Source organism: Octopus bimaculoides, chromosome 25, assembly GCF_001194135.2.
Source record: "Octopus bimaculoides isolate UCB-OBI-ISO-001 chromosome 25, ASM119413v2, whole genome shotgun sequence".
Taxonomy (NCBI): Eukaryota; Metazoa; Mollusca; class Cephalopoda; order Octopoda; family Octopodidae; genus Octopus; species Octopus bimaculoides.
Window position 1 is genome coordinate 33,001,772 of NC_069005.1, and position 25,146 is coordinate 33,026,917.

The following is a 25,146-nucleotide window of genomic DNA, read 5'->3' on the forward strand; positions in this document are numbered from 1 at the left end:
CGTCAAGAGTCTAAGCGAGAGGTGGTGGTAATGAAGGTGAGAGTGCGTGTGTGTGAGTGTGGTGGGTGCAATGGCGTGTGGATAGCATTGACAAAAGCGTCCGAGAAAATAGTAGCGGTTCTATGTGATGGTAAAGCAAAGCAGTCAGGAAATAACATTAAGCAGGCGAAAGAGAGGTAGGAAGAGGAAGGGGGGGGGGGAAAGTGAAACGGTTGAATGAGGGCGGTGTCGACGGCAGCGAAACAGCTAGGTCAAAGAGGTGTGGGGGAGCAAGGAGAAACAGAGAGAGAGGAGGAGGAGGAGGTTAGAAAAGACAGAAGACAGCAATCCAAACAAGAAAGAGAGAGAGAGAAAGCCAACAGACATGGATACAATGACTAGAGCAATGCTACTAAACAGCGGTGTCATTATCATCGCAGTAGGCTTTTTATTTATTATTTCTTCTTCTTCTTCTTCTCCTCCTGCTGCTGCTGCCCTTGGGCTTCGAGACGTAACGAGTTCGCTAACAGCGCACCCACCCACCTTACAACAAAACCCATTTTTCTATCACACCGTTTTATATATATATATATATAGAAGAGAAAGGGGCTATCAACATCACAACCACCCGTATACCCTCGCCCCCTTTCTATAAAAAAAATTAAAACCTCACACACTTCATGCCTATTTAAAAAACACTTTTTATTTCCTACGTGGCGATAGGCGGCAGTAAGGGGTTGGGGGAGAATAAAGGGGGCAAGCCAGTCGTAACCCGGGTCTTATTTTCATTTGGAACCTCTTTCGCTTATTCGGCAAGGCATGAATATCACAACTTCACCATCTTACTTGCTTCTGAAACATAGGTACAAAAAAAAATTGCTTTTCTTTTTCTTTTTGGGGTTTCTATTGAAGAAGAAGAAAAAAACTAGAAGGGAGTGAATATTTATTTACAAACGCCTGTTTAAAAAGTAAAATTGTATCAACGAAATTGTTAAAAAGATACAAGCAAATAACAAGAGAGCAACAACAACAACAACAACAAAAAGGCGCCTGTGTGTGTGTGAGAGAAAGAAAGAGAGAGAGAGGGCTAAGTAAGTAAAGTGGTTGGTGTACATTCCAACAGTGAGTAAGAAGAAACGTCATTTGTGTATAGGCAGCCATCAGCCAGCCGATACTTCCTCCATTGCACACAGGAGTGAGTGAGTGATACAACACCCACGAGAGAGCAAAGCAAGCAAATATAGCTAACGGAACTACCGACACACGAACAGATTTCACAAGAGATAGGGAAAATAGAGAGAGAGAGAGACAGAGGGAAGAAGGGGAAAAAATGGAATGAATAAAGAACGAATGAACGAAATAACATTAGAAGCAAGATCTCGCCATGTCAGCCGTGCCTGCAGTGAATAAAGAAATTAGACGATCGCTGTAAAGGCTAAGGGAATAAAAGTGAAATATACTTAATCCATTACAGCCCTTTACACACACACACACACAGCTGGTTTGGAGGAGGGGGTGAGGAGCAGTGAGAGAAAAGAGAGAGGGAGAGAGGGAACATGAGGATGACAAAAACACGGGGAGATAATGCTGTTTTGTACTGAAAGGTTGATGCCTATTGATAAAACAACAGATATGAATGTCTATTATAGCTACAGTATGGAGCATTAAGGAATCATAACCTCTTAAATAGGTCAATTCGTTTTCATTAACTAATATAAGCGAGTTTTGGGTGGAAATTCAGGGGAGAAAAAAGTAGATCCACGATTTAATAAACAAAAGAAACAAATTACACACACAATTATTTTATATGTATATATAATTTGTTTCTTTTGTTTATTAAATCGTGATATATATAATATTTCCTGAATTATATACGTGCAGCCTTCGATTTCTTTTTTACTTTTTTTTTTAAAGGGTTTCTTAACCCAATTTTTACATATTATAGCTTATAGCTTTATGTGTATGCTTCGAGATTTTATATATATATATATATATATATATGCGTGCATGCATCAGTAAACATTAGGCGTGAGTGTTCTCGTGTTTAGTGGTAAAACCGAAATAGCAGGCTGACATTGTATTGATAGAAAATGACGGTAAACTCGAAATGTAATGGAAGGGTGTTGGTTGGTGTGTGTGTGTGTAAGGGAAGCTGGTGTCGGAAAAGTGGGTGTGCAAGATGAGATCTTCACGACCACATGGACAGGCTGTGCGCAGCCATATTTAAACCCCCACAATGCAACACGACGCCAAACCTGAGAAAGCAATTTGTTCCAAAGCTCGAAATGAGCAGCTTCCGCACACTGTACCTTTTAGACAATAGCAGTAAGACGGTAGTTAGTAAAGAATTAAAAATGAATAAATATTAATATATAAAAGAAGAAAAAACATCTAAATCAGCCATTATAATTTCACGCTGTTCATAAATATATCATCAATACACTTGTTTTCGCTGAGACTTGATCTGTTTATTGTACGATCGGTATTAAATAGTCGATTAAATATCGTTACTCAAGATATTGGAATACATAAAGAAGCGACCTTAGTGATTATCTCTTATTTGTTTAATTGTTTTATAAGATGTAGTAGGTAGGATATTAAAAGCGATTAAATTAAAATCAGAAATCGTTCCTCTCTTGCAACCATATTTCTAAATCTGATTTAATGACAATAAAAAAAGAAATTATATCTACATATCCTCGGTCAAGTACAATTTACGTTTATTCAGCTAAACATTTGAAATTAATCCGCCTTAATAAGCTGTTTTACAATAGCTCTCCTCGTCTCTCTCTCTCATATATATATATATATATATATATATATAACACTACAACAACTGCAACACGATGGTTGAAAAGCAAAGTGTGCGTAAGCGTGCTCGGGCACTCATACACACGTACATCGTTGAAAAGTGCAACAAACATGCTCACACGCTGACATCAAGAATCTGCCTATTGGAGGTGGGAGTTGGTAAGGACTTGGCAGTTTGAACATGAGCAATGGAGTCAGAATGAGGAGGACTGAAGGAAAAGGTGGTGGTGGTGGCATTGAGAGAAACAAGGAAGAAGAGATAGGTAACAGCAACTGCTGACGGCACACACACACACACACATTAAATACGTGAGGAGAGAGAGAAGGTGGTGGTGGTGGAAGAGATAGTGATGGAATGAGAGAGGAGAAGGAGGAGGAGGTACTTAGACACAAAATTACGGAAAATTACGAAATAGAAGAGGACAAGAGCGAATAGGATGGCGAAAAGGCGGTTTTAAATAACTCTACATCGTGAAATGGATGGCAGAACGGATGGAAATGCCTTCACCATAAATAAAATATACGGATAGCAACGTCGAATTCGTCACAAATATATACACACATATTTCGTGTGTATATATATATACATCGAATTGAATTTTAAAATAAAAGAGAGAGATATAATTAAATAAACAAGCTTATATAATTAGTATAATTGTTTCAGAAAGCCAAAAAAAACAATCATCCCCTCAGCCTCTCACTCACGGCCATTCCTATGATACCCCCACCTCTATATCGTTATCTCTCTTCTCTCTATCGTACACACAGTAAATAAATAGCTGAATAAACATCATTTCATTTTCAAATCAACGTTAAAACAATTATTCTCAAAGTTTCCTACTAGAATGACCTCACCACGACCACCACCATCATCATCATCACTATTATCATCAACTCCGACAACTATGACGACCTTAGTCACATGAGATGGTTTTAATAATCATGAAGCAATAACCTAGCTTTTTAAATGCTCTTAAAACTTAAAACTGTCTCAGATTAAGAGTGTGTGTGTGTGTGTGTGTGTGTGTGTGTGTGTGTGTGTGTGTGTGTGTGTACACACACACAAACACACACACATATAAAGTGCGCTTGACACCTGAGACAAAAACTGATTATAGTTAATGAACCTGTTCATTTGTAAAATAAAAATGATTTTTCAATGTTATTAATACAAGGAAAGGGGATCAGCGATTTAATCGCTTTAAGTGCGAAAACAACTAATGTACTTAAAAACGACATCAACATAAAAGATTTTTGTCAAGGTCCTTCTTATTGTCACCAGCATTTTCTCGGGTGAAAGAAATTACACGGACGGGTGGGTCTGCACAAGAAGTATTAATTAAACCAGCACATTCTACATAAAAACGTTACGTTAACCACAAGGCCAGGGGCTTCTTTAGGACGGGTGTGAGGAATAGGGTAGTGCAGTCTGTCCAAACAACAATGCCATTTTTGTAAGGAGAAACAGACCATAAGCAGACTGTATCAATCCCAGGACATAACTGGTACTGGCAAGCATAGATGTCATGGAAGGTCCAAGCAGGATTTTAAATGTACCAACACTATTGCTCTCAGAGCAACAAAGGAACATTTGCATGGTCCCCTCGACCTGCTAGACATCGCTCACAAATCACACCCTTTGCACAATGTAATAGGGGGATACACAGAAGGACAAGATGGTCACACAGTTGAAATGATTTTGGTCATAGGTCTGCTAAATCAGGCCTGGCAGATTTTTTATCTCTGACATATTTGGCTCTTAACACTGCACCACACCTAAAGATCATGCATCAACATGCTGCTCCCACCACCACCACCACCACTTCTAAATGGTCTCTTCTCCAACCATTCTCTTATCCTCCGGGTTTTCCTGCAATTCACCAAATCCACCGTCACAATTACAACCTCAATCATTGACCAGCAATTGGTCAGTTAACGCCAAACTAACTAAACTAGTTGGTTCCAATGAAGCACCGCTTTCAACATGTAACCAATATTCCAAATGGAATAGAATTCGTCTCCCAAACCTGCCAAAGACAGTGACTTCTTCCTTAGAATATTCAAATCTCTCCCCACTCAACGTTACAGTATTTAACCTGGAGCACAACTTCTTTGGCCAGCAGAGTTAGTAGAGCAACAGAATGGCTTGCTTTGTGGTGGTTATCCCAACTCTCTACACTCTGATTTCAAATCCTGCCATGGTCCACTTTGCTTGCCATACTTTCGGTGTAGTCAATAAAAGTTTCACTCTACTTCTGTGCAGGAACTGATTATCTTCTTTCATTATTTCTTTTTTGTGTGTGTTTTTCTTTCTTTCCGGAACAAAACAGCTTTAGTCCGACTAAGACAGGTATGGGAGCCGCTAAGATCTAAAACGGTGCTCAATCAGCACCCATGTGACCCCTGGTGGTCTCCATATAAGATTGGGGGGGGGGGTCCACGTATGCAAAATAATAAATTGAGAATCCACAAGTAGTATTTTAAGGGTTCATGAAAATTTTTTACTTTAGATGTATTTATTGCAAGAAATAGTCACATTCCTTTCTCTAACGTTTTACATAGTTTAACATGTGAGAAACAAATTAGGAATTATGAAAGAATATCAATAAAACTAGTTTTGAAACATCGGATAGGGAAGGGGAAATCCACCTGAATAAAAATAGTTTTTTAAAAAAACAAAAAAGGGGGGGGGGGCACAGAACCACTTAAAGATGCCTATCAAGGAGTTGAAGATGTAAGGTGAGGTAAAAGTAGTTTAAAAGAGACTATAAAAGTAACAGGTAATGTGAGTTTTTAACCTGGGCATAAATCCCATCATTTCAGAGGTGGAGCTGTAATCAAAATAGACTGCAAGACTTGACTGGTTCTCATTTCATCAACATCAGAAGGTACCAAGTCTGCTATCACCCTGCACCAATTAAATATCCCATTTCCACTGGATTCATCTATCTACAACTGGTACACCAACTATCTTAATAGTGAGAGGAGTGACACAGGCAGCTGTAACATTCCAAGATGTGTTGTAATTAGTTCACTGGCAACTTTCTACTCCGTAACACTCGTTACTAATACAGAATAAAACATTTTACACACACACAGATCAATATCTCAAACACTATCAACCATTGAGATCAATATTTCAAACACTATCAACCATAGAAATCAATATTTTAAGCACTATCAACTACAGAGATCAATATTTCAAACACTACCAACCTTAGAAATCAATAATATCAAACACTATCAACCACAGATATCACCATCTCAAACACTATCAACCACAAAGATTAATATTTCAAACACAATGAACCACCATATTCTAGTCCTAAACAGATGACTCAACATGCCGCCGCCGCCACCACCACCACCTGGTTTTTGAGTGCCTTTAGTGGAGATCAACCCTGTTGCAAGCAGTCTAGTCTTGTGCACACACACACCCCTTTTTTTCTTTTTTTTGTCTGGCATCAGTCACATCAATCTCAGCCTAGGAAAGCCTGCAAAGGTCACTACCACTGCTCCCATCTCTCCCTCCTCCGCACCCACTGCCCACTCCGCAACCATCTTCTCCTTCTGACTAATTTATAGCAATGCAAACAAACAAACAAAATGACCTGCAAAAGCAGAAACAGCTCCTACATCCTGGTTAGATAGATGACAGTTCAAAATGACAAAAGTAGCAATGGAAATATTCACTAATTATCACAACTAGTTATCCCGTGATAGTAAAACCAAGTTACAAACAACTAGAAAATAAAGATAGAACTCAAACAAAACTAACCACATGCTTTCAGATTAGTTATTTACAAACTGGAATATCTGATAAAAAATAGTATAACAACCTGAACGACAAGGTGGGAGTGGACTGATCAAACTTAACTTTTTAGCATTTGAACTTCAGTCTTACTTTCTTTTTTTTTTTTTTATCACTGTTGTTATTTTTGAGGTGGTAAGCTGGCAGAATTGTTAGCAGGGTGGGTAAAATGCTTTGCAGCATTTCTTTCAGTTATTCACATTCTAAGTTCAAATCTTTTCAAGTTCAACTTTACCTTCCGTCTTTGCAGGATTGATAAAATAAAATACCAGTTGCGTGCTAGGGTTTTGGACCAAAGATTAGAAAACATTAGCTTTATCATTATTATTATTATTATTATTATTATTATTATTAAGGTAGTGAGCTGGTAAAATCGTTAGCACACATGCTTAGTAACATTTCCTGTCTTCACATTCTGTGCAAATTCCACCAGGGTCGACTTATCCTTTCAGGGTCGATAAATTAAGTACCACCGGGGTCAATGCAATCGACTAGTCCCCTTCCCCCAAATTTCAGACCTTATGCTTTTAGTAGAAACATTAGCACATTGGATGAAATGCTTAGTGGCATTTCCTCCAGTTCTTTACTTTGAGTTCAAATCCTGTTTAAGTCAACTTCACCTCTCATCCTTTCGGAGTTGATAATATAAAGTATTGACCAAGTACTGGGGTCAATGTAATACAACTCACTCTCCCCTCCACTGAAAATGCTGGTTGTGTGCCATAATTTGAACCTATTATTATTATTATTATTATTATTATTATTATTATTATTATTATTATTTAAATCTGTGTAGACTCAATCACATGATAGATAGATTCTACATAATGAGAAGAAAGAAAATGGAGATTAAATTGATAAATGAAAAGTCACAGTTATAAGAAATATAAAAACTCATGGAACAGAGAGAGAAAGGCTGGAGACATTCCTTAATTAATAAACACATAACTCATTAAAATTAAACAAATGAAAAAAAGGGGGAAAAAATAATAATCATCTAGACAACACTTTCAAGGACAGAGATGTTAGAGAAACTCTATGAAATGGGCCATTGTGTATTGTATTAAATAACTAATTGTAAACTCTTAGCATTTAGAGAGAGAGACCCCCCCCCCTTCCACAACCACCTGTGTCAGATATAAATGGTTTTAATAAAAGAAAAATGATGCTTTAAGAGAGGGGAAAAAAAAGAAGAAAAAGTGAAATGTCATCACTTGAAAATGTTATAGAGACTTTCAAGGCATTGGCTGTAAGTATAGAGTGGATTGTGAAAGCATGCAAGCATAGCTTTGAGAATGGAGGGGGTAGGGAAGGGTGGTAGTAGTAGTAGTAGTAGTAGTAGTACATAACAACCTAACAGCTTCTCCCCCCCCCACTTCCAGGCAAAAGGTTCCAGTGTTATTCACTTATTACACCTGACCAGTATACTGTAAACACTCTTTGAGACATGCAAAGCGAATCCATTCAGCCTTCTCAGAAAGCAAAATCCAAACAATACAACATTACAGTACCTTTGAAGGTTTATAACATTAAACCCAACCACCCAATCTTGAAGAAGTGTGGTGGGGGTCAAGAGAGAGAGGGTTAGTGGTTAAATCAACAGTACCATCAACACCTCAATAGAACATAACCTTAACAATATTGTTGTTGTTGTTGTTGTTATATATTGCCAGAACTAGGCTTTGCCCACAGCTACTTGCTAATTGCAACCAGATAAACAGCTGTTTGTTGCAACTGAAAGAACAGATTGGAAAATAAAAATATCTTTTTACACAAATGGATGGTTTTATTATTATTATTATTATTGTTGTTGTTGTTGTTGCTGTTATTTTTATTATCTTGTAATAAACTATTTCAGTAAATAACCCTTACATGTTATCACTTGTGTTCTTTGGAAGGAGAGCAATGAAAATAGGGAAGTAGAGGAGGAGAGGGGGTGCTGGTAACAAATGGATTAAAATGCAGAGAAACTAAACCAGCCGCTAGAATTTATGTATTTTAGATATTTTATTTATTTATCTAATATTATTTTTGTCATCATTTCATTTCCAGGTGGCTTAAGACTACATCTTGCAAAGTTGCTTCTACCACGTTCAGGATTGTATCATTGTTTCTAACGTTGTACAAACTTTCTGCCAACTAAATTCACTCATAAGGCATTAGTTGACCTGAGGCTGTAAGAGAAGACACTTGTCCAAGGTGCCTCACTGAAACTGAGCCCAAGAATCACATGATTGCTAAGTAAACTTGTTAACAACATAGCCAGGCCTGCACTTTAATACTAGCGTAAAATATTGGTTTCAAATTTAGGCACAGAGTCCAACAAGTTCATGGAAAGGGGCTTAAGTCAATTACATCGACCTCCAGTGCTCAACTGGTACTTATTTTATCAAACCTGAAATGATCTTTTCTATTCTAGGCACAAGGCCCGAAATTTGGGGCAGTTGGTTAGATCGACCCCAGTATACAACTGGTACTTAATTTACGAACCCTGAAATGATGAAAAGCAAACTGCAGTGGAATTTGAACTCAGATGGGCAAAATGCCATTCAGCATTTTGGCCAGTATGCTAAAAATTCTGCCACCTTGCTTAAAATATTGCTCTTTGACACAAACTTCTGTATCTACTCAAGTACTTCTCTAGTACAATTAAACACTACAATGTGATTTTGTCCAGCACCCGTCCAATGCTACCACTTCATTCCACAACCCTTTTTCATTCAGCAGAAATAATGTTGACCTGGACAACATTTCCTAATGAGAAAATGCTTTTTTCAGAAAAAAAAGCTCAAAATTAGAAATGAGTCCACTTCCAGTTAATAACTGGACAAAAATAGCATCAAATATTTGCACAATGATGTGACCCTATTTTGTAATTTCCTCATTTCCTAAGTTCAAACTAACAACACACAGAAAGGAAAACCTGCATGTGAAAGAGAAAGAAAGGGGAGTTGTCACTAAATGGCCATTAATTTTAGAGAGCAATATAATTTACGATGAGTCTGGTGTTTGAAACTCCAGCAACTACATACATACATACATATATATATATATATGTATATATATACACACATATATAGATAGATAGATAGATATAGATATATAAGTGCAGTTCACACACAGTGGTTTCTTCTTCACATTTGCACAGCTGGCTGGGTTGGTCAGCCATCCACCCAGCAAGCTAGGCCATTTCGACTGTTACATCAACTAGCAAGCTAGTTAGTTGCTAAATAAATATGTTCTTCAGATACCATTCTAGAAGAGAGGAAATTTACCAACCCACCAACCCACACATGGAATGTTGTTAAGTACTGTTAAACCATGCACACAGCTAAAATATACCCACTTAACAAATAAGCAAATACAAAAGAAAGGGTATGTGTGAAGGGGGAGGTCACTTGAGTAATAAAGAAGTGAGGAGAGAATTTTTTTTTGAAGCATGGGGTGGGAGGGTTTCCCCCCTAAAAAATAGAAGAATTCTTTAAAATCAATTGAATATCTTTAAAGAGACTAATAAATTAATTTATAAGAAAAACTGAAAGCATTGAATAAGAGTGTGTATAATAAGGAGAGGAGGTGGAAATAATAAATTATCAAGCTCTTGGCATAGAGCAGCCGACATTTGCTTTTGCCTTCCTTGCCAGCCAGCTCCCCCGCCCTCCACCCTCGTCTCCCGCCACTGACAATCATAAATCCATTCACCACACACACATATTAAACAGTGGAAGAAGTGAGCACCGTAACATGTTCATGTTCACACTGTTCTCAAAAACGGAGAGGGAAGAAAAGAAAAAAAGAAGAAAAAAAGGCAGGAGAAAGAGAAATGGGAAGTGCAGTGGTGTCCAATAGCACTTCTCTGCTGCTCCTTCCTTCCCTCCGTCTCACACACACACACACTGCTGCCACCACCTCCCTGCCAACTTTAATAACAGCTATGACTCCATCGCCAAGTCATCCTTAGCCTAGTAATGGCAACAACATCCCGAATTCTTCTTGTTTATGACAGCAGTAATGGCAGATTTGGTAACCACTGCTTTAACCCAGGCAGAAATCAATATTATAAAACAAGAAAATGATGAAAGCGTGCTAGTGGCAGTAGTTATGTTCAGACATCACCAACACAGCTTTAATAGCACAAGCGTGCCATCACAAGCAGTCCTGTCCTCTTGCTGAGATACCAATAACAGAATTATTAGAGGAGAAGCACACACAAGAAAAGAAAGAAAGAAAGAAAATATATATATACGAGAAACAGAGAGAGAGAGTGAAAGAGGCTGGGAGTGGGGGGAGGGGGAAGAATGTCAATAGAAATAGCTTAGATTTGCTGTTTCTTTTGCTTGTTATTAATCTTACTACCTCCTTGAATCTTGTCTGAGTAACTGTAGAATATGTTCGGTGCAGTAAATATTTGAGAAGCCAAGGGGGGAAGGAGAGAGGGGGGGGGAAAGAAATGAATTGGTTAAAAAAGATAATAGAGACTGGAGAAGAGAGCTGAAAGGCGTCAATAATTTCTACCCACAATGACTGCCTAATTCAGTTACTGGCTGATTACAAATACCTGACCTATATATTTATAATCTTACATTACACCAAATGTAAATACATTTTCACTAGACCAGATGTAAATAAGATTTTTTTCTTTTTTTTTCTAAAATAAAATTAAAAAAACACAGAAATACCGTTTTCACACACAGCTTACAAATATAATTCCAAACCATAATTAAATATACTGGAGCAGATAAAAATCTAGTTATTTGTCAGGGATTCATAAATATATAACTTAACAAAATATTTTAATTTTTATCTAAAAAAACTCAATAAATTTTACTTATGGGATAAACAGATTTTTAAAACATAAACTATCAAGTTTTGTGTTGTTCTTGTTTTTAACTTGCACCCAACCAAACAGAATGTTTCGAAAAAGTATGATAAACTAGAACAATATATGGATTAAGAGCATCACTAATTAATTTTCACTATGTAACCGTTGAAATCGTTCGGTTCAGGAGATGAACACACCCTCTCTCACTCTTGCCTGTAAAGAAGTTTGCAAGCTACCAGCCATAAAGATATAAACTCTTTAGTATGTTAGTTCACACAGCCTAATAATACCATCAATATTATTGTAACTTCAAAGCACGGAAGCAAAGTGGCATATTAAGTACAACATAATCCACATAGAACAGAATAAGTCAATAATTTACAATAAAAACGCTTGGGAGTCCATTATTAATTGCACACACACACACACACACACACACATACACACACACAGTAGTAAAAGTAGCAACGGAGAAGAACAATTAGTTCACAAATCAAGATTATTATTATTATTATTATTATTATTATTAAAGTACTCACTCTCTACATTCTAGGTTCTAATCCCACTGAGGTCAACTTTGCCTTTCATTACTCCAAGGTTGATAGAATAAAGTATGAGTCAAGTACTGGAGTTGATGGTAGCAAATAACCTAACTCCACAAAACTTGCTGACCTTGTGCCGAAATCAGAAACCATTATTATTATTATTATTATTATTATTATTATTAATGGGTGAGAAAGCAGCACATGTCATCAAAGTGATGCTGGGATACGAATATATAAAGCCCAATGTACCCATCATGACCCAATGTACCCATACCTGTCAGTTAAGGGTACACCAGGCACATGAATCACAACCATATATGCAGGTGACATAGTGACATCAATATCAAGATAAACAGTGCATTATCTTGCAGGTGGAAGCTCAGTTAGAATTTTCTTCAGGTCGAGCAGCTCATTCTGCTCAATAGGTTCCTGAATAAGGATTCTCTGAGGATGATGAACAAAACATGTTTCCTGGGATGATTTATTCAAACATCAAAGAATCCCTCTCAACAAATGGCTATGATGCTCCCCCAGTACGCCTGCTCAGGATCAGAGATACACGTAACGCCAGCCACTAAAGGGACATGCTCAACTGGTAAGCAAATATGCAGTATTGAGCAGAATATTTGCTGTAGCCCAACTTTTACACCAAGACAAATCATGTACATGATATCACTTCTAATCAGTTAAGATCAAAAACCATGAGAGCCATTGCCTGGTATTGCATCATCATCATCATTGTTGTTGTTGTTGTACCTCTAAAAGATTAAAGCTATAGTTTACTCAATAATAATTTTGATATTCCTAGAACTGACAATTTCATAATTTTAGTAGAGTCAACACAATAACAAATATTGTTTAGAGTGTAAATAAAGATCACCAACTGAACACAAGGAATCAAAATGAAAATTTAATTTGTTAAATTCATCTAATAAAGCCCCCAGTCTATATTTATTAAACATATCTCCTAAGAATATGAGATTTTAGCCGATTTAAAATAATTTCATTTAAGCCAGAAACTTAACCAGTTTAGACTATCAGACAAAACGTAAGAAGCAGAAGCTGCCTATGGGGACTCAGACCTGCAGAGAAATTTGAAAGACTGCTTTAATAAAAATGGTAGAACATCTATCATGTTAATACAGAAGAAGTGGGTTCAATTCCCATGAGCAACCTTTGATTTTTCTATCCAAAGGGGTTTTTAAGCTAATAATATTGTACATGCTATTAATTCTAGTTTTATGTACATGTAGTCTCGCCACTATAAACAAAAATCATTTCACGTTCCCTCAGAGTTTCTAAATCCTTATGATGTAAAAAAAAAAGTAGTTTTGTTAATGCTGAAGGAAGTTATTGTTCATCATTTAACAAAAAACGAAACCAACAAAGACTATTAGTATAAAATGTGTTACTAGTTCAAGTAGGTATTTATAGTTAATGTATTATTAAACAGGCTATCAACAATCATTGGCATGTATCAGTTGCAAACTTAAGTGGATGGAGAGAGAGAGAGAGACAGACAGACAAGCATTACTCTGTCTCAGATATCAACAGATATGTTAAATCTAGATTTAGAATGAGATGTCAGGGAGGATAAATATGATGTAACCACAAACCAGTGTGCCAATGGTATAACGCTGAGGTATTAAGTACATCAACCCTTCTGATACCAACCTGCCTGACACCACTCCTTATTCTATGATGTAGACTTCCTCTTTCTAAAGTTATCTAAATTAAAACAACCTTCCATCAAAATTTTAATCTATGTTCCAAATACTAGGTTATAATAATGACCAAGTTGTTTTATTAAATTCATTATTTTCAAAATTAATTGAAACAAAGGCAGATTATTTCAATAGAAATATGGTAGACAAGTCTTTAAAAAAAATGGATTCAAAGAAGTAAATTATTCCTGACAAAAAGACAGGAAGGTCATGGTAGGAATGCCTTTTAGCCCATTAACATATAAACTTAACATTTGATAATTAATCACATTTAAACAACAATAAAAACAAAGAGTATAACTATTCAATAATTTGGATTCATTAAAAGTATAGAGTACTTAAAATTCAAATTAATATTTAGTTCTTAAATTAATTTTATTCTTATACCATTTTGTGGGCCACCAGACTGACTGCATTAACGAGTGAATCACAGGACTGCTGGATCAAAACCCATCTGAGACAAAAATGACAAAAACAGTCTTCTATTGTTTGGCTGGAGTTGAGCATAAACAGGATTTACCAGAATATTTTGCAATTTTCCACAAAAATGAAGACAACTGGACACAGTAATAATAATGTTTCTAATTATAAGCTTAAGGACAAAAATTTGAAGGTATGGGTTAACTGACCATAGCAATCCTAGTACTTCACCGGTACATTATTTTATTGACCCAGGAGGAATGAAAGGCAAAGTAGACCCCAGCAGAATTTGGTCACAAAATATAGAGGCTGAAGAAATAGCACAAAGCATTTTGTCCAATGCTCTAACCATTCTATCAATCCATTGCACTTCAATAATTATTTTCTAATTTTGGCACAAGGCCAGCAATTCTGAAGGGAGCAGAAAGTCAATTACATCAACCCAAGGTCATAACTGGTACTTATTTCATTAACTCCAAAAGGGTGTAAAAGACAAAGTCAACCTCAACAGCATTTGAACTCAGAATGTAAAGAGCTGGAGAAACGCTAACCTTTTTGCCCCAACACAATAATAATAATAATCCTTTCTACTTTGGCACAAGGCCTGAAATTTTGGAGGAGCAAGCTTGTCAATTACACTGACCCCAGTTTTGGTAAGTACTTATTTTAACCCTGAAAGGATGAAAAACAAAGTCAGTCTCAGCAGAATTTGAACTCAGAATGTAAAGAGCCCATGCTGTAGCAATTCTGCCAATCTACCTCCCTCTTCATGCTAAAGACCAGACTTTTGGGCAAAGTTTGATCACAGCAGTAATCCATAGACAAATATATTTAACCTGTAAAATAGTAAACAACACACACACACACACTTTCATTTGTAGCACTCCTCATTATTTCTGTTTAATACCTATCCCACTCTGGATGTGGAAACAATTGACAATTTATTACAACTTCTCTCACAATTTTAATTAACAGTAATCATAAGTACTAAGCAAACGCAAATAATCAAACCAATTTTCTTTCTCGATTTTGTTTTGTTTTTAATCCACATCAGAATATAGAATTAGTGACAATTTTTAGCAGAAAATTTACTCCAAGCATTCCTAAACTTCAAAGTTAAAGACAAAAAAAAAATAACGTTCTCCATTTTCAGTTATTTTTTATTGAAATCACATCATTGTGAGAATTCTGCTAAGTTAATTAGTATTTCAAACATTGCACCATCTGGTTATGATGGCAGAGTTTTAAGAAAAAGAAAAAAAAATTGAAATTATAATAAATCATTAAAATCTGATCCCTTCCCCCAACTCCTTGCAGATAGCTTCCTTGAAAGTCTATTTAAAACTGCCTTGAAAGAATGACATAACAAAATCTCTCTCACAGAATAAATCAACACTTGAGATTAGATGACCTCAAATATTTTTTCCATACACATTTAGTCATTCATTAAAACATATTTAGGCAAAGTTTTCACATAACTAATTCACACATACTGTCTCTAAGCCAATGCTGCAAACAGAAGTTCCCAAATCTGTTCAACAGTAACAAAAATATTATTGAAATACTCTATCAAGGAATATCCTACTTTAAAAACAATGTTTAAAAAAAAAACTACACTGAATGGTGTATTTCACGACATACTATATATATATATATATATATATATACATATATACACATACACACACATATAATCTTGAGTTTTGAGTCAGGTAAATTAATTTATTGGCTAAAGCTTAAGATTTGGCTGTAGTTCTCAAAACAAACAATTAAGTCAACATGACAGGAAGTTAGAGCTGGTTGTGAATAGCAAAAGCACTGGATTGATAGATAAATCAACCTATGTGTTAAATGCTATCAATAAGATAGTCCTATATAGTGAAACAACAATAGCAGTAACTCAGTCCAACCAACACTAAAACACAGTTTGATAGCTTAGTGGTAAAGTGCAAATCTACCTGCATGCCTGTAAGTTTTAAACTGAGAACATGAATTATAAGACAATAATTACAACTAGCAATAAATTTAAGAGGAAACATAAACGTGTAACATATTGATTTTGTTCATATGAAACATTTAACATTCTATGGTATATCTCTGTCTTCTTTGACAGACCACTAAACAGGACAGTTATGTATTGTGATCACCATACATATTAGTGTCTTCGCTGAAGATAACAGACACTGCAAGACCACACAAGACATTGAGAAACTACTAGAAATGATCCATCAAAAATTTCTTTCAACTGAATTCAGTGAAAATACATCCAAACTGCATTTGTTACACATAACATCTTCAAACAAGGAAAGAACTTTGCCAAATATACACAAAAAATTTTATATGAAATATTTTTAAATGTTATTTACAATTGCTGTTGCTACTAGTTGATTTATCTGCCCTTTCCCTCAACTCACCAGGCACATGGCCTTGTGGTTAGGGTTTTGAGTCCATAATCATAAGGTCATGGGTTCAATTCTTGGAAATGTTCTGTTGTGTCCTTGAATAAAGTACATAATTTTACATTGTGCCAGTTCTACCCAGCTGAAAATGAATACTGATCAAGTGCTAGTGTAACCCCTTTCTTCCTCCAGCTGTTCCACTGGGTTAAGGGTGCGAGAACCAGGAAGGGATCTATATCTGCTTGCAACTACATAAGCACCTAGAACAAACAGTGAAAGCATGGTACAAGCCACCAGGTTGTACTCTCCTCTGTGTGACAGTTAAACACCAAACAAGCAAGCCCTCAGCTTGCTACCCCTACCTCCTCCTGTTCATGTTTTACTATTTTATTTACATCAGAATGAGTTGTTTTGTTTTTTTTAAACAAAGCAGAGGAATTTACAATAACAATAGTGATTGTCAAATATTGACAACAGAATAAACTGCTACAATAAATATGTCAATGTAACCTAAAACCTAGCAGTTGGAAAATATGTGTGTGTCTAATTGAGACAACTGCTTTAACGCTTTCTCACAATTGTCTTTGATCTACAAATCACTACAATGTCAACACCAAATACACAGACAGGCAGACAAGATGAAGCCTGCAGATAAAGTTCTCTAAGATTTCTCAAATTTCTGAGATGACTTCCTTCCTATCCTCCTACAAAATGGCAGTTTATGAAAACCAGTTGTTTTTTTTTTTCTTTTATCTCTTTTTGTTGTTTGTTTCTTTCAACTCTGAGAGTCACTTCATAAAGACACTCAATATAACATATGTAACATGTGATGTGATGTTTAAACCCCAGAAGTTGCAATTTTTCATGTAGGAAAAATCCCTTTCAAGACATATAGTCAGTGGTTCTCAACTGTGGCTCATACATCCTCATATGGCCCTCAATAAATATAAATTTTTCTTTGACTTGACCTATGTTTTACATATTTTGGTGCAGCCCACTAAAAGAGTCTAGGCTTTTGGACCCAGCCCGGATATCAAAAAGGTTGAGGACCACTGCTTATAGTATTAAAAAACCACAATATACTTTGGAGCTAGACGAAATGAAATTGCCCTCAGAAGTGACCACAAGAGCAATAGATACATATTTCGGAGTTGTTGCAGCTTACCAATGTCTGGTATTCATGTCACTTCCAAAACAAAATCAAACCAGCCTCACTGAAGTATATACAGATGATGTATAAACTATGTACTAGTATGCAATGGCACCAAATAACCAGAATAAATTCTAATTATGCAACAGCACAGCTCTATAATAAAAACTTTATCAAAACAAACATACTTAATGTATGCGTGTTATAATTTTGTAAATGTTTGTTAATGGTTTGTAATTTATCCACAAATAATTTACCTTTATACTGGATATTATCACACACCTCCCCTCATCTTTCATTTCATACAAACAAAACCAGTTTTCAACATGGTAAACTACAAATCATTGTTCCACTGACCTTGTTCCAATCAGTTTTCAGGTAATGCAAGTAAATTAAAGCTATTATTACTACTACCGCCTGTTTTAAGTACAATTTCACCACCACTACACGTTTGCTGTGATTATATCCACAGCTCTTACCAGGTGAGAAACATAACTTCTCTATTGTTACAAAGTTGCCATTTCAAAGAACAGTTTTATACAGATCAACCACCAGAGGCGTTCCATCTTTGATTTGTTTACACACCTAGAGTAAAAACTTGGGCAAAAGCAAGTACATTTTATTTTTCTCTCTTTTAGAAAAAAGCTCCAACTCAGAGTCATTATGGATGGCATGGTTGGCTGCAGATTGTTCGATAAAAATTGTTGCAGATTTTAATATCTTGTTTGGAACACTGTAGGTAGACAACCATGATGACAAGGGGACAATTCCTAACTATTCGGAATTGGATATGGTAACAACAATAGATGTGTTACAATGTGACATACTGTTTATATCACATTTTATAATGTTAGATATTATTACATATCACAGTGAGAAAGTGTTATATTGGAAGATTGCAAGGTGTGAAAGGTGACAACTTCATTCATTCACATTTTTAACAAGATGTAAATATATACAATCATAACAGCATAAATTTATGGTCTAGATGGCATCAATTGTTCATCTCCAGTTCAGCCTGCAGAGCTATGATCAAGCTTCCAGCCATGACCATCCAGTTTTTTACTCAACCAGTACCTTAGGACGACATTATCTAATGTGTCCTTTACTTTAAGATGGAAGAACAGGACTTGAGGAACATTAAGTTACCATTTCATAGAGGCTTCCTGTCAACATTAACTTCAACAGATTTGCATATAATGCCATGCAAAATAAAGATTTAGAAGAATCACTGACTGCATATTTAAAGAATCTAATTGCCAACCCCAGCACCGTTGTTGGTTTCCAACAGAGCAACAGCTGCAAACTGCAGCAAAGTTTGAAGTTAATTTTCGAAAGAACTTTATAAAACCATCAATATAGTTGACCTGTCCAGCACACAACAATAATCAGCAAAACAATACTGACAATATTATTCTTCAGAAAACATGATCTGTTTCAGTTCATTGTTAATCATCATCTTACAGACTGTTTACAAATTATAATCTAACAAACATGTTTAATTAAAGAATACAAGAACTAAAGTGACATCAATTCTACAAACAAACGACATTTCAGCCACTCCTTTTGATCTTGTAATATATCATCTATGAAGTTGAATATTGCAAGATCTCTTCTCACCATTTCCTTCCATCCACACATTAATACACCATATGATCCAGACATGTGATAAACAGTGAGGACCTAATCTATATAGTGCTGACAATTTGTAAACTATCTTGCAACAGCTGTGTGCACTAATAAATAATTCCATACCAAATGGGATGCAACAAGACTTGATTGCACATAAATCAATGCATATTGTTTACACACAAACCCCACCGACGATGGTCCACAGATCAAATTTAAGTCTGCAGCATGTCTCCACTCTAAGTTTAACATTCAAACTGCCTGTCATAAAACATTCCATGTAGGAAATGTTTAGATAAAGTTATAATTACATCGAATTGTTGGATATCAGTGCAAAACTAAAATAAAACGAACTAGAGTATTTTCAAAATGTCAAGAGTATTGTTCGATAAATTAGACGACAATAGTTGTTAAGTTTGTATTATATTTTGAAAGTTCCAATTAAAGATGTCGCACTGATAAATAGATATTTCTACAACAATTTCTCCTCTTCGTAATGAACAACTGAAAACTGAAATCAAATGTTTTAAATTGACACTGATAAATAATTGGCGATTGATTAACCCAATAAGGCTAATTAATAATCAAGTTTGTCGTATTTTCATCCTCTTTGTTTTCAAATGATAAGCTTACATTTAATTAAGACACTTAAACAAAAAAAAATTGAAGTCAATTTAGCATTCAATTAAAATGACTGTTAAAACAAAATTAAAAACCCGTATATATTACAAAGGGTGAAACTGATGTGGGTGTAGACTTAAATGCTTCATCAATGGAAAGATATAATGAAATAAGCTAAATAATTAACTTTTAGAAGATGATTAAGTTGATTTACAAAAACAGTAATACGATTTTGTAGGTAAGGTGTTTTACGGCAGACCACATGGTCATGGGTTCAAACTACACAAGATCCGTTTTATTGTCCACTTCAGAAAGATAAACATTCTTATCTGTGTATTTATATGTAGTTATGTGCATGCATATAATGAGGGGTGGGGGTGGGGGGTGACAAAAGTAACAAAGAAAATAAACTTACCTTTCAAACTGGGGGATAGCAATGTGTCCAAACTAAGGGGCTTGTCCCCGTACCAAAATATCCATAATTCCTTGCCGTATGCTAACTGGTCAGGTAACCTTTGCTCTGAATTGCGTAGTACCCGTCTCCAGACACACAAGATATCTGACTGGATACACCTCGTGTAGGAATCCAACACTGGATCATCCAGTGGGTCCACACTCACGTTATCTGCATTCAACTTACGCCATTTTATGCCGCAGAGATCAGTCTGTAAAAAAAACAAAAAACAAATGAGATATCATTCACAACATAGCCAGACAGAAAAGTAAACTTCTAATTCCATAAACATTTCAAGTGTTTACAATGAAAATATGTTTAGTTTTTATATTTTCAATATTGCATCAATAAAATCATTTTTTTATAAAAATTACATAATTTTTATTTCAATATAATATTAAAAAAAATAATGCAAAAAAAAAAACATTGAGAAATATTCTAATTAAGAAATAAGATAGAGAATGACAAAGATGGTCTTGAATTTCTTACAATGAAACACATTTATAACAGATGTTGTATATTTTTTTTTAACACATCAAACATGTTGAATGATTATATCAATACCCAAACAAGATCCACCCTAAAATTTGACATCAAACAGAACTAGGAAATTAATAATAACCAGGAATGTTGCCATTTTCTCTTTTCATTTCTTTGTTTTGTTTTTTTTTAGTCTTGGAGTAAAAATCGATCCACTAAGATTGAGCACAATTCACAAGTGCAGCTAATAATGCAACCACTGCTTGTAAAATACCTTGACACACATTGACATCGTGTTAGAACACTGATACAACAAAACTACCATAACACAACTCCAATGAAAGCCCTCCATTCATCATTACATTAGAAATACTAGAAGGTAACTACCAAAACCATAACAGAATCTAAGAAATACTAAAGTTACACATCAAAATGACAGTTATTACAAGTCAATAAAAAGTACAAGCTAATCATGAGGTCTGTAGGCGGAGGGGGGTGCTTTATCTCTGGCTATCGAAAATGGAGAAAAACAAAACATCAGCAATGAACCAACTGAAACCTGCTTTTTTACAAACATCTATAAAACTAATGCAATAGGACTGTTTTTCTTTTGACATCTTATCCAATTTCAATTAGAAACATCTGCAACTGCAACAATTAATTAGCAAATGTTATAGAACCGATATGTTAACCTGTGATTGACTTTCAAAAAAATCTCCACTAAAAGCTTACTAATCAAAGAGTATTTTTATTCACTTGTCCGTTTCATGTTTGTGCCTGTTTACGATTGGCAAACATCTTTAGTGGGAAAGTGTTTGAAGTGATAGTAGCCGCCACATCTATTAGTCATATTAAAAACCTGTACATAGTAGGAGTTGAATAGAAAATTCAATCAGTTGAAACAGTTACCACATCTCACTTGTAGTTTTCTTCAGATTTTTGCATTAAAAAAATAAATCTACATTTTATTTTTAACCTATGAGACCAATTGAAAAGCATAAAGGAGAATTAGCAGAAGGTAGGAACCAGAATTGTAGAATAAGCAAATCTCAACACTCCATCTTTAGTGATGTGACATTATTAATATTATTTCTAGTAATAATAATAATATTAATAAAGTTTCAGTCCACTGACTGAAACAAGTAAAATATAAAAGATATATATATCCATTGATGACTAACTAAGGAGAAGTACTCAATACAAATGCACAGTGAACTGTTTACTTTTGGCTCATCCAGTAGCCTGTCGATCTAGAGTTGTTTCTGGGACATGCAGCCAGTTCCTCAGACACACACACACACACACACACACACACACACATAACCAATATGAAAAGATGAAAGGGGTATAAATCAATTAAACCAACATCACTTTATCAAGTCATTGACAGGGTGTGTCGGGTGGTGTGAATAATACAGTAAACTGCTGTAGGGTTTAAACTTGCCAACATAGGACCAACCTGTCACTGCCCATTAATGCAAGCACCACTTGGTCCTTTGACACCTGAAAAAGAGTCCATTCAGATGAAGGCATTCTTTCCCAACCCATATGATAATGACCAAGGTGGACACTGGCCACATCACTCACACCAATTCAGGAGCATTGTCCCTCTTCCCTAAGTTAACTTACAATAAACAATACAAATTAAATGCTACATTTCTAATTTTGGGAACCAATAAATCATCTTTCAAGGAGAATCTAGGGCCTCCTTCAGTGATAGCTTACTATTGTTTTTCTGTAGCTGGTAATTTCCTTTCCAAGGTGCAGGCCTGAGTAAGCTTTCTTTTGTGCAAAACAAACAGTTGACCATTCGTGCAAGTCTTCATTCCCCATATCCACTGAAGATGTCTAAGGAAAAGACAAAGAGCAACTCAACTGAGCACCAGCATCATCACAGGTAAAGAACTGAAACATTGCAAGACATCCCGTCTGATGTTCTTCCAATTGTGCCAATCCACCATGCTGGATTTGTACTTTGCTGTCAACCCCAGAAGGCTGAAAGGTTGAGTTGACTTTGGTGGGATCTGAATTGTGTATGCAGAGAGTTGAAACAAGTATGAGGTAGTCTATCTGATACTATAAGGACTATGAATTAGTCACATTTTAGCAACTACAGACAGGATTTGGCTTCAGAATATAGCAAAATCAAATCAAATGCTGCATTTACAACAGCCCAATGCCCTAATTCTAAAAACAACAATTTTCATATCAATTTGTAATAACAAATAAAACATGTAGAAAAAATATTTCTTAAAGTATATGCATTGTCAGGTAATAAATACACACACACACAACAGAGTAGGAGAAACAGGTTTTTTTTTTAAAACATTAATTTCTCCCCCTTAGAGTTATTTTGTAATAATGTACCAAGAAAATTTATTGGGAATTCGTTTATTCACTTGATAAAACTTTCCCACCAAGTTGTCCTGCTGCCTGACAATTATTAAGTACATTGGAATGTATATAAGTATGCTTAACATGCATTTATATATATATATATATATATATATGCAATCATTTTAATATTGTGTGCTTCCCATGCATACTGAGTCAAACAAAATTTGTTGAGGCAGATTTTCTACCACCAAATGCTCTTCTTGTCACCAACCCTCACCTGTTTCCAAAGAGATTCCTCCGAATGCAAAATGGACAATGCCTGGACAGAAGAATGCAGGCAAACACAACTTCGCTTGGTTGATGGTGAAGTTTGTTTGCAATTGCTACACTACGTCTCAAGGACACACACATATATGTGCATGCATCATATACCATGGGATTGAACCAGAAAATATGTAGTTACAAAGCAAACTTCCTGAATAACACAGCCATATCTGCACCTAACATAGAGATATATAAATACACACTCAATACAACAGATATGTATCCATAAATAAGTTAAGTGCAAAGCAGGAAACTAGTAGAGCCACTAGAGTATCAAACAAACTGCCTTGTAGTATTTATCATTGCTCTACAATCTAAGACTGAATCCTACTGTGACCTACCTGGGTCAGTTAAAACCATCACCTGGTCCTTGCGTGCTCCAGAGAAGCCTACTTGACAGCAAATATTCAAGTCAGGTCTCCAGGATACTTTTTCGTTCATAAATGCTACCAGCCATGGAGACCCTAAAAAGGTGCCGGGGGCATTATTGCCTTTCTTTCTAAGTAATATGTGTGTGTGTGTTATCTTTTACTTGTTCCAGTCATTCAACTATGGCCATGCTGAGGCACCACTGAAAAAAAGTAAATGCTTACAGCTCCTACATTTCCCAAACCGTCAGCCATCAAAGTTACTAACTAGGGTCAACACTGCTTAATTTTGTTGACTGGATGAAAACTAATGTTATCAGCAATATATATATATATATATATATATATATATATATATATATAAACATACATAATACATGCAGGGGTATACATATAATATGTACACAAGTATACATATATATAATTATTTTATATTTCAGTAATTAAATTTAATAAATATGCATTGTAAGATAGCAAATTTAAAATGCAAATTGATTTGGCTCCAGTCTAATTAACCCAAAATAGAGTGGACCACAATAATTGAGTAATGAACACTCATGAATGATCTCTGTCTCCACAACAAATATATATGTATAATATACACACGCAAACGCACATATATCATGGTCAGAGGAAGGAAAATCAGCAAGATGGCTGACACCATAGGGGCAGGTTAGGGGGAAAGAAACATAAAAAATCTCCCTCAAATTTGAAGGAGCAAACTAGGAGGGAGAGTAGGTGGAAATGATAGTGCAGACAATTGAAAAGGTCATTTGGTTCTGATCTGTGCTGTTTTACTGAGGAGGACAGCAAATAAAATAGACTTGAAAAGACAAATCTTCTCACCACCACCACCACCACCACCACCAGCTCACTCATACAGGAAGTCTACTGCACTGTAGTATATATGTATATAGTTAACAATTAAAGGTGATCCAGAAGAAGGCAGACATAGTGAAGGAAGAGGAGAAAGATGGGGGGGGTTATATACGAATGACTAAATGTAAATGAGATGCAAGTATTTTTTTTGCATTTCTTTTTTTTTTTTCACACCTTATAATTTCGCTGTATATTGTTAAAAAAGAAAAAAATGGAAACAAAATGGAATTTGTAAACCATTGAGGAAGAAAGTAGACAGGACTTAAAGAAAATGAAACGGTCTCAACATGTTTAGTTATGTTCCTTCACGCTTCAAGTTCAACTCTCAGCACCATGGTGAAAGGCTAGTGGGGTGGTGTACCAGTAATATATTAGGTTTGATTCAGTTTACTA

At 35.5% G+C, this 25,146-nt stretch overlaps 1 protein-coding gene across 3 annotated transcripts in view; it reads right to left on the reverse strand.

The window, feature by feature from the left end:
* Positions 1-25,146, reverse strand: part of LOC106869075 (mediator of RNA polymerase II transcription subunit 13-like) — a 151,542-nt gene that overhangs the window by 106,347 nt on the left and 20,049 nt on the right. For all 3 annotated transcript variants that reach the window (XM_014914599.2, XM_014914597.2, XM_014914598.2), the window contains exon 2: positions 20,327-20,576. In XM_014914599.2, coding sequence (XP_014770085.2) covers positions 20,327-20,576 — 250 coding nt within the window. The remainder of the gene's footprint in view (positions 1-20,326; positions 20,577-25,146) is intronic.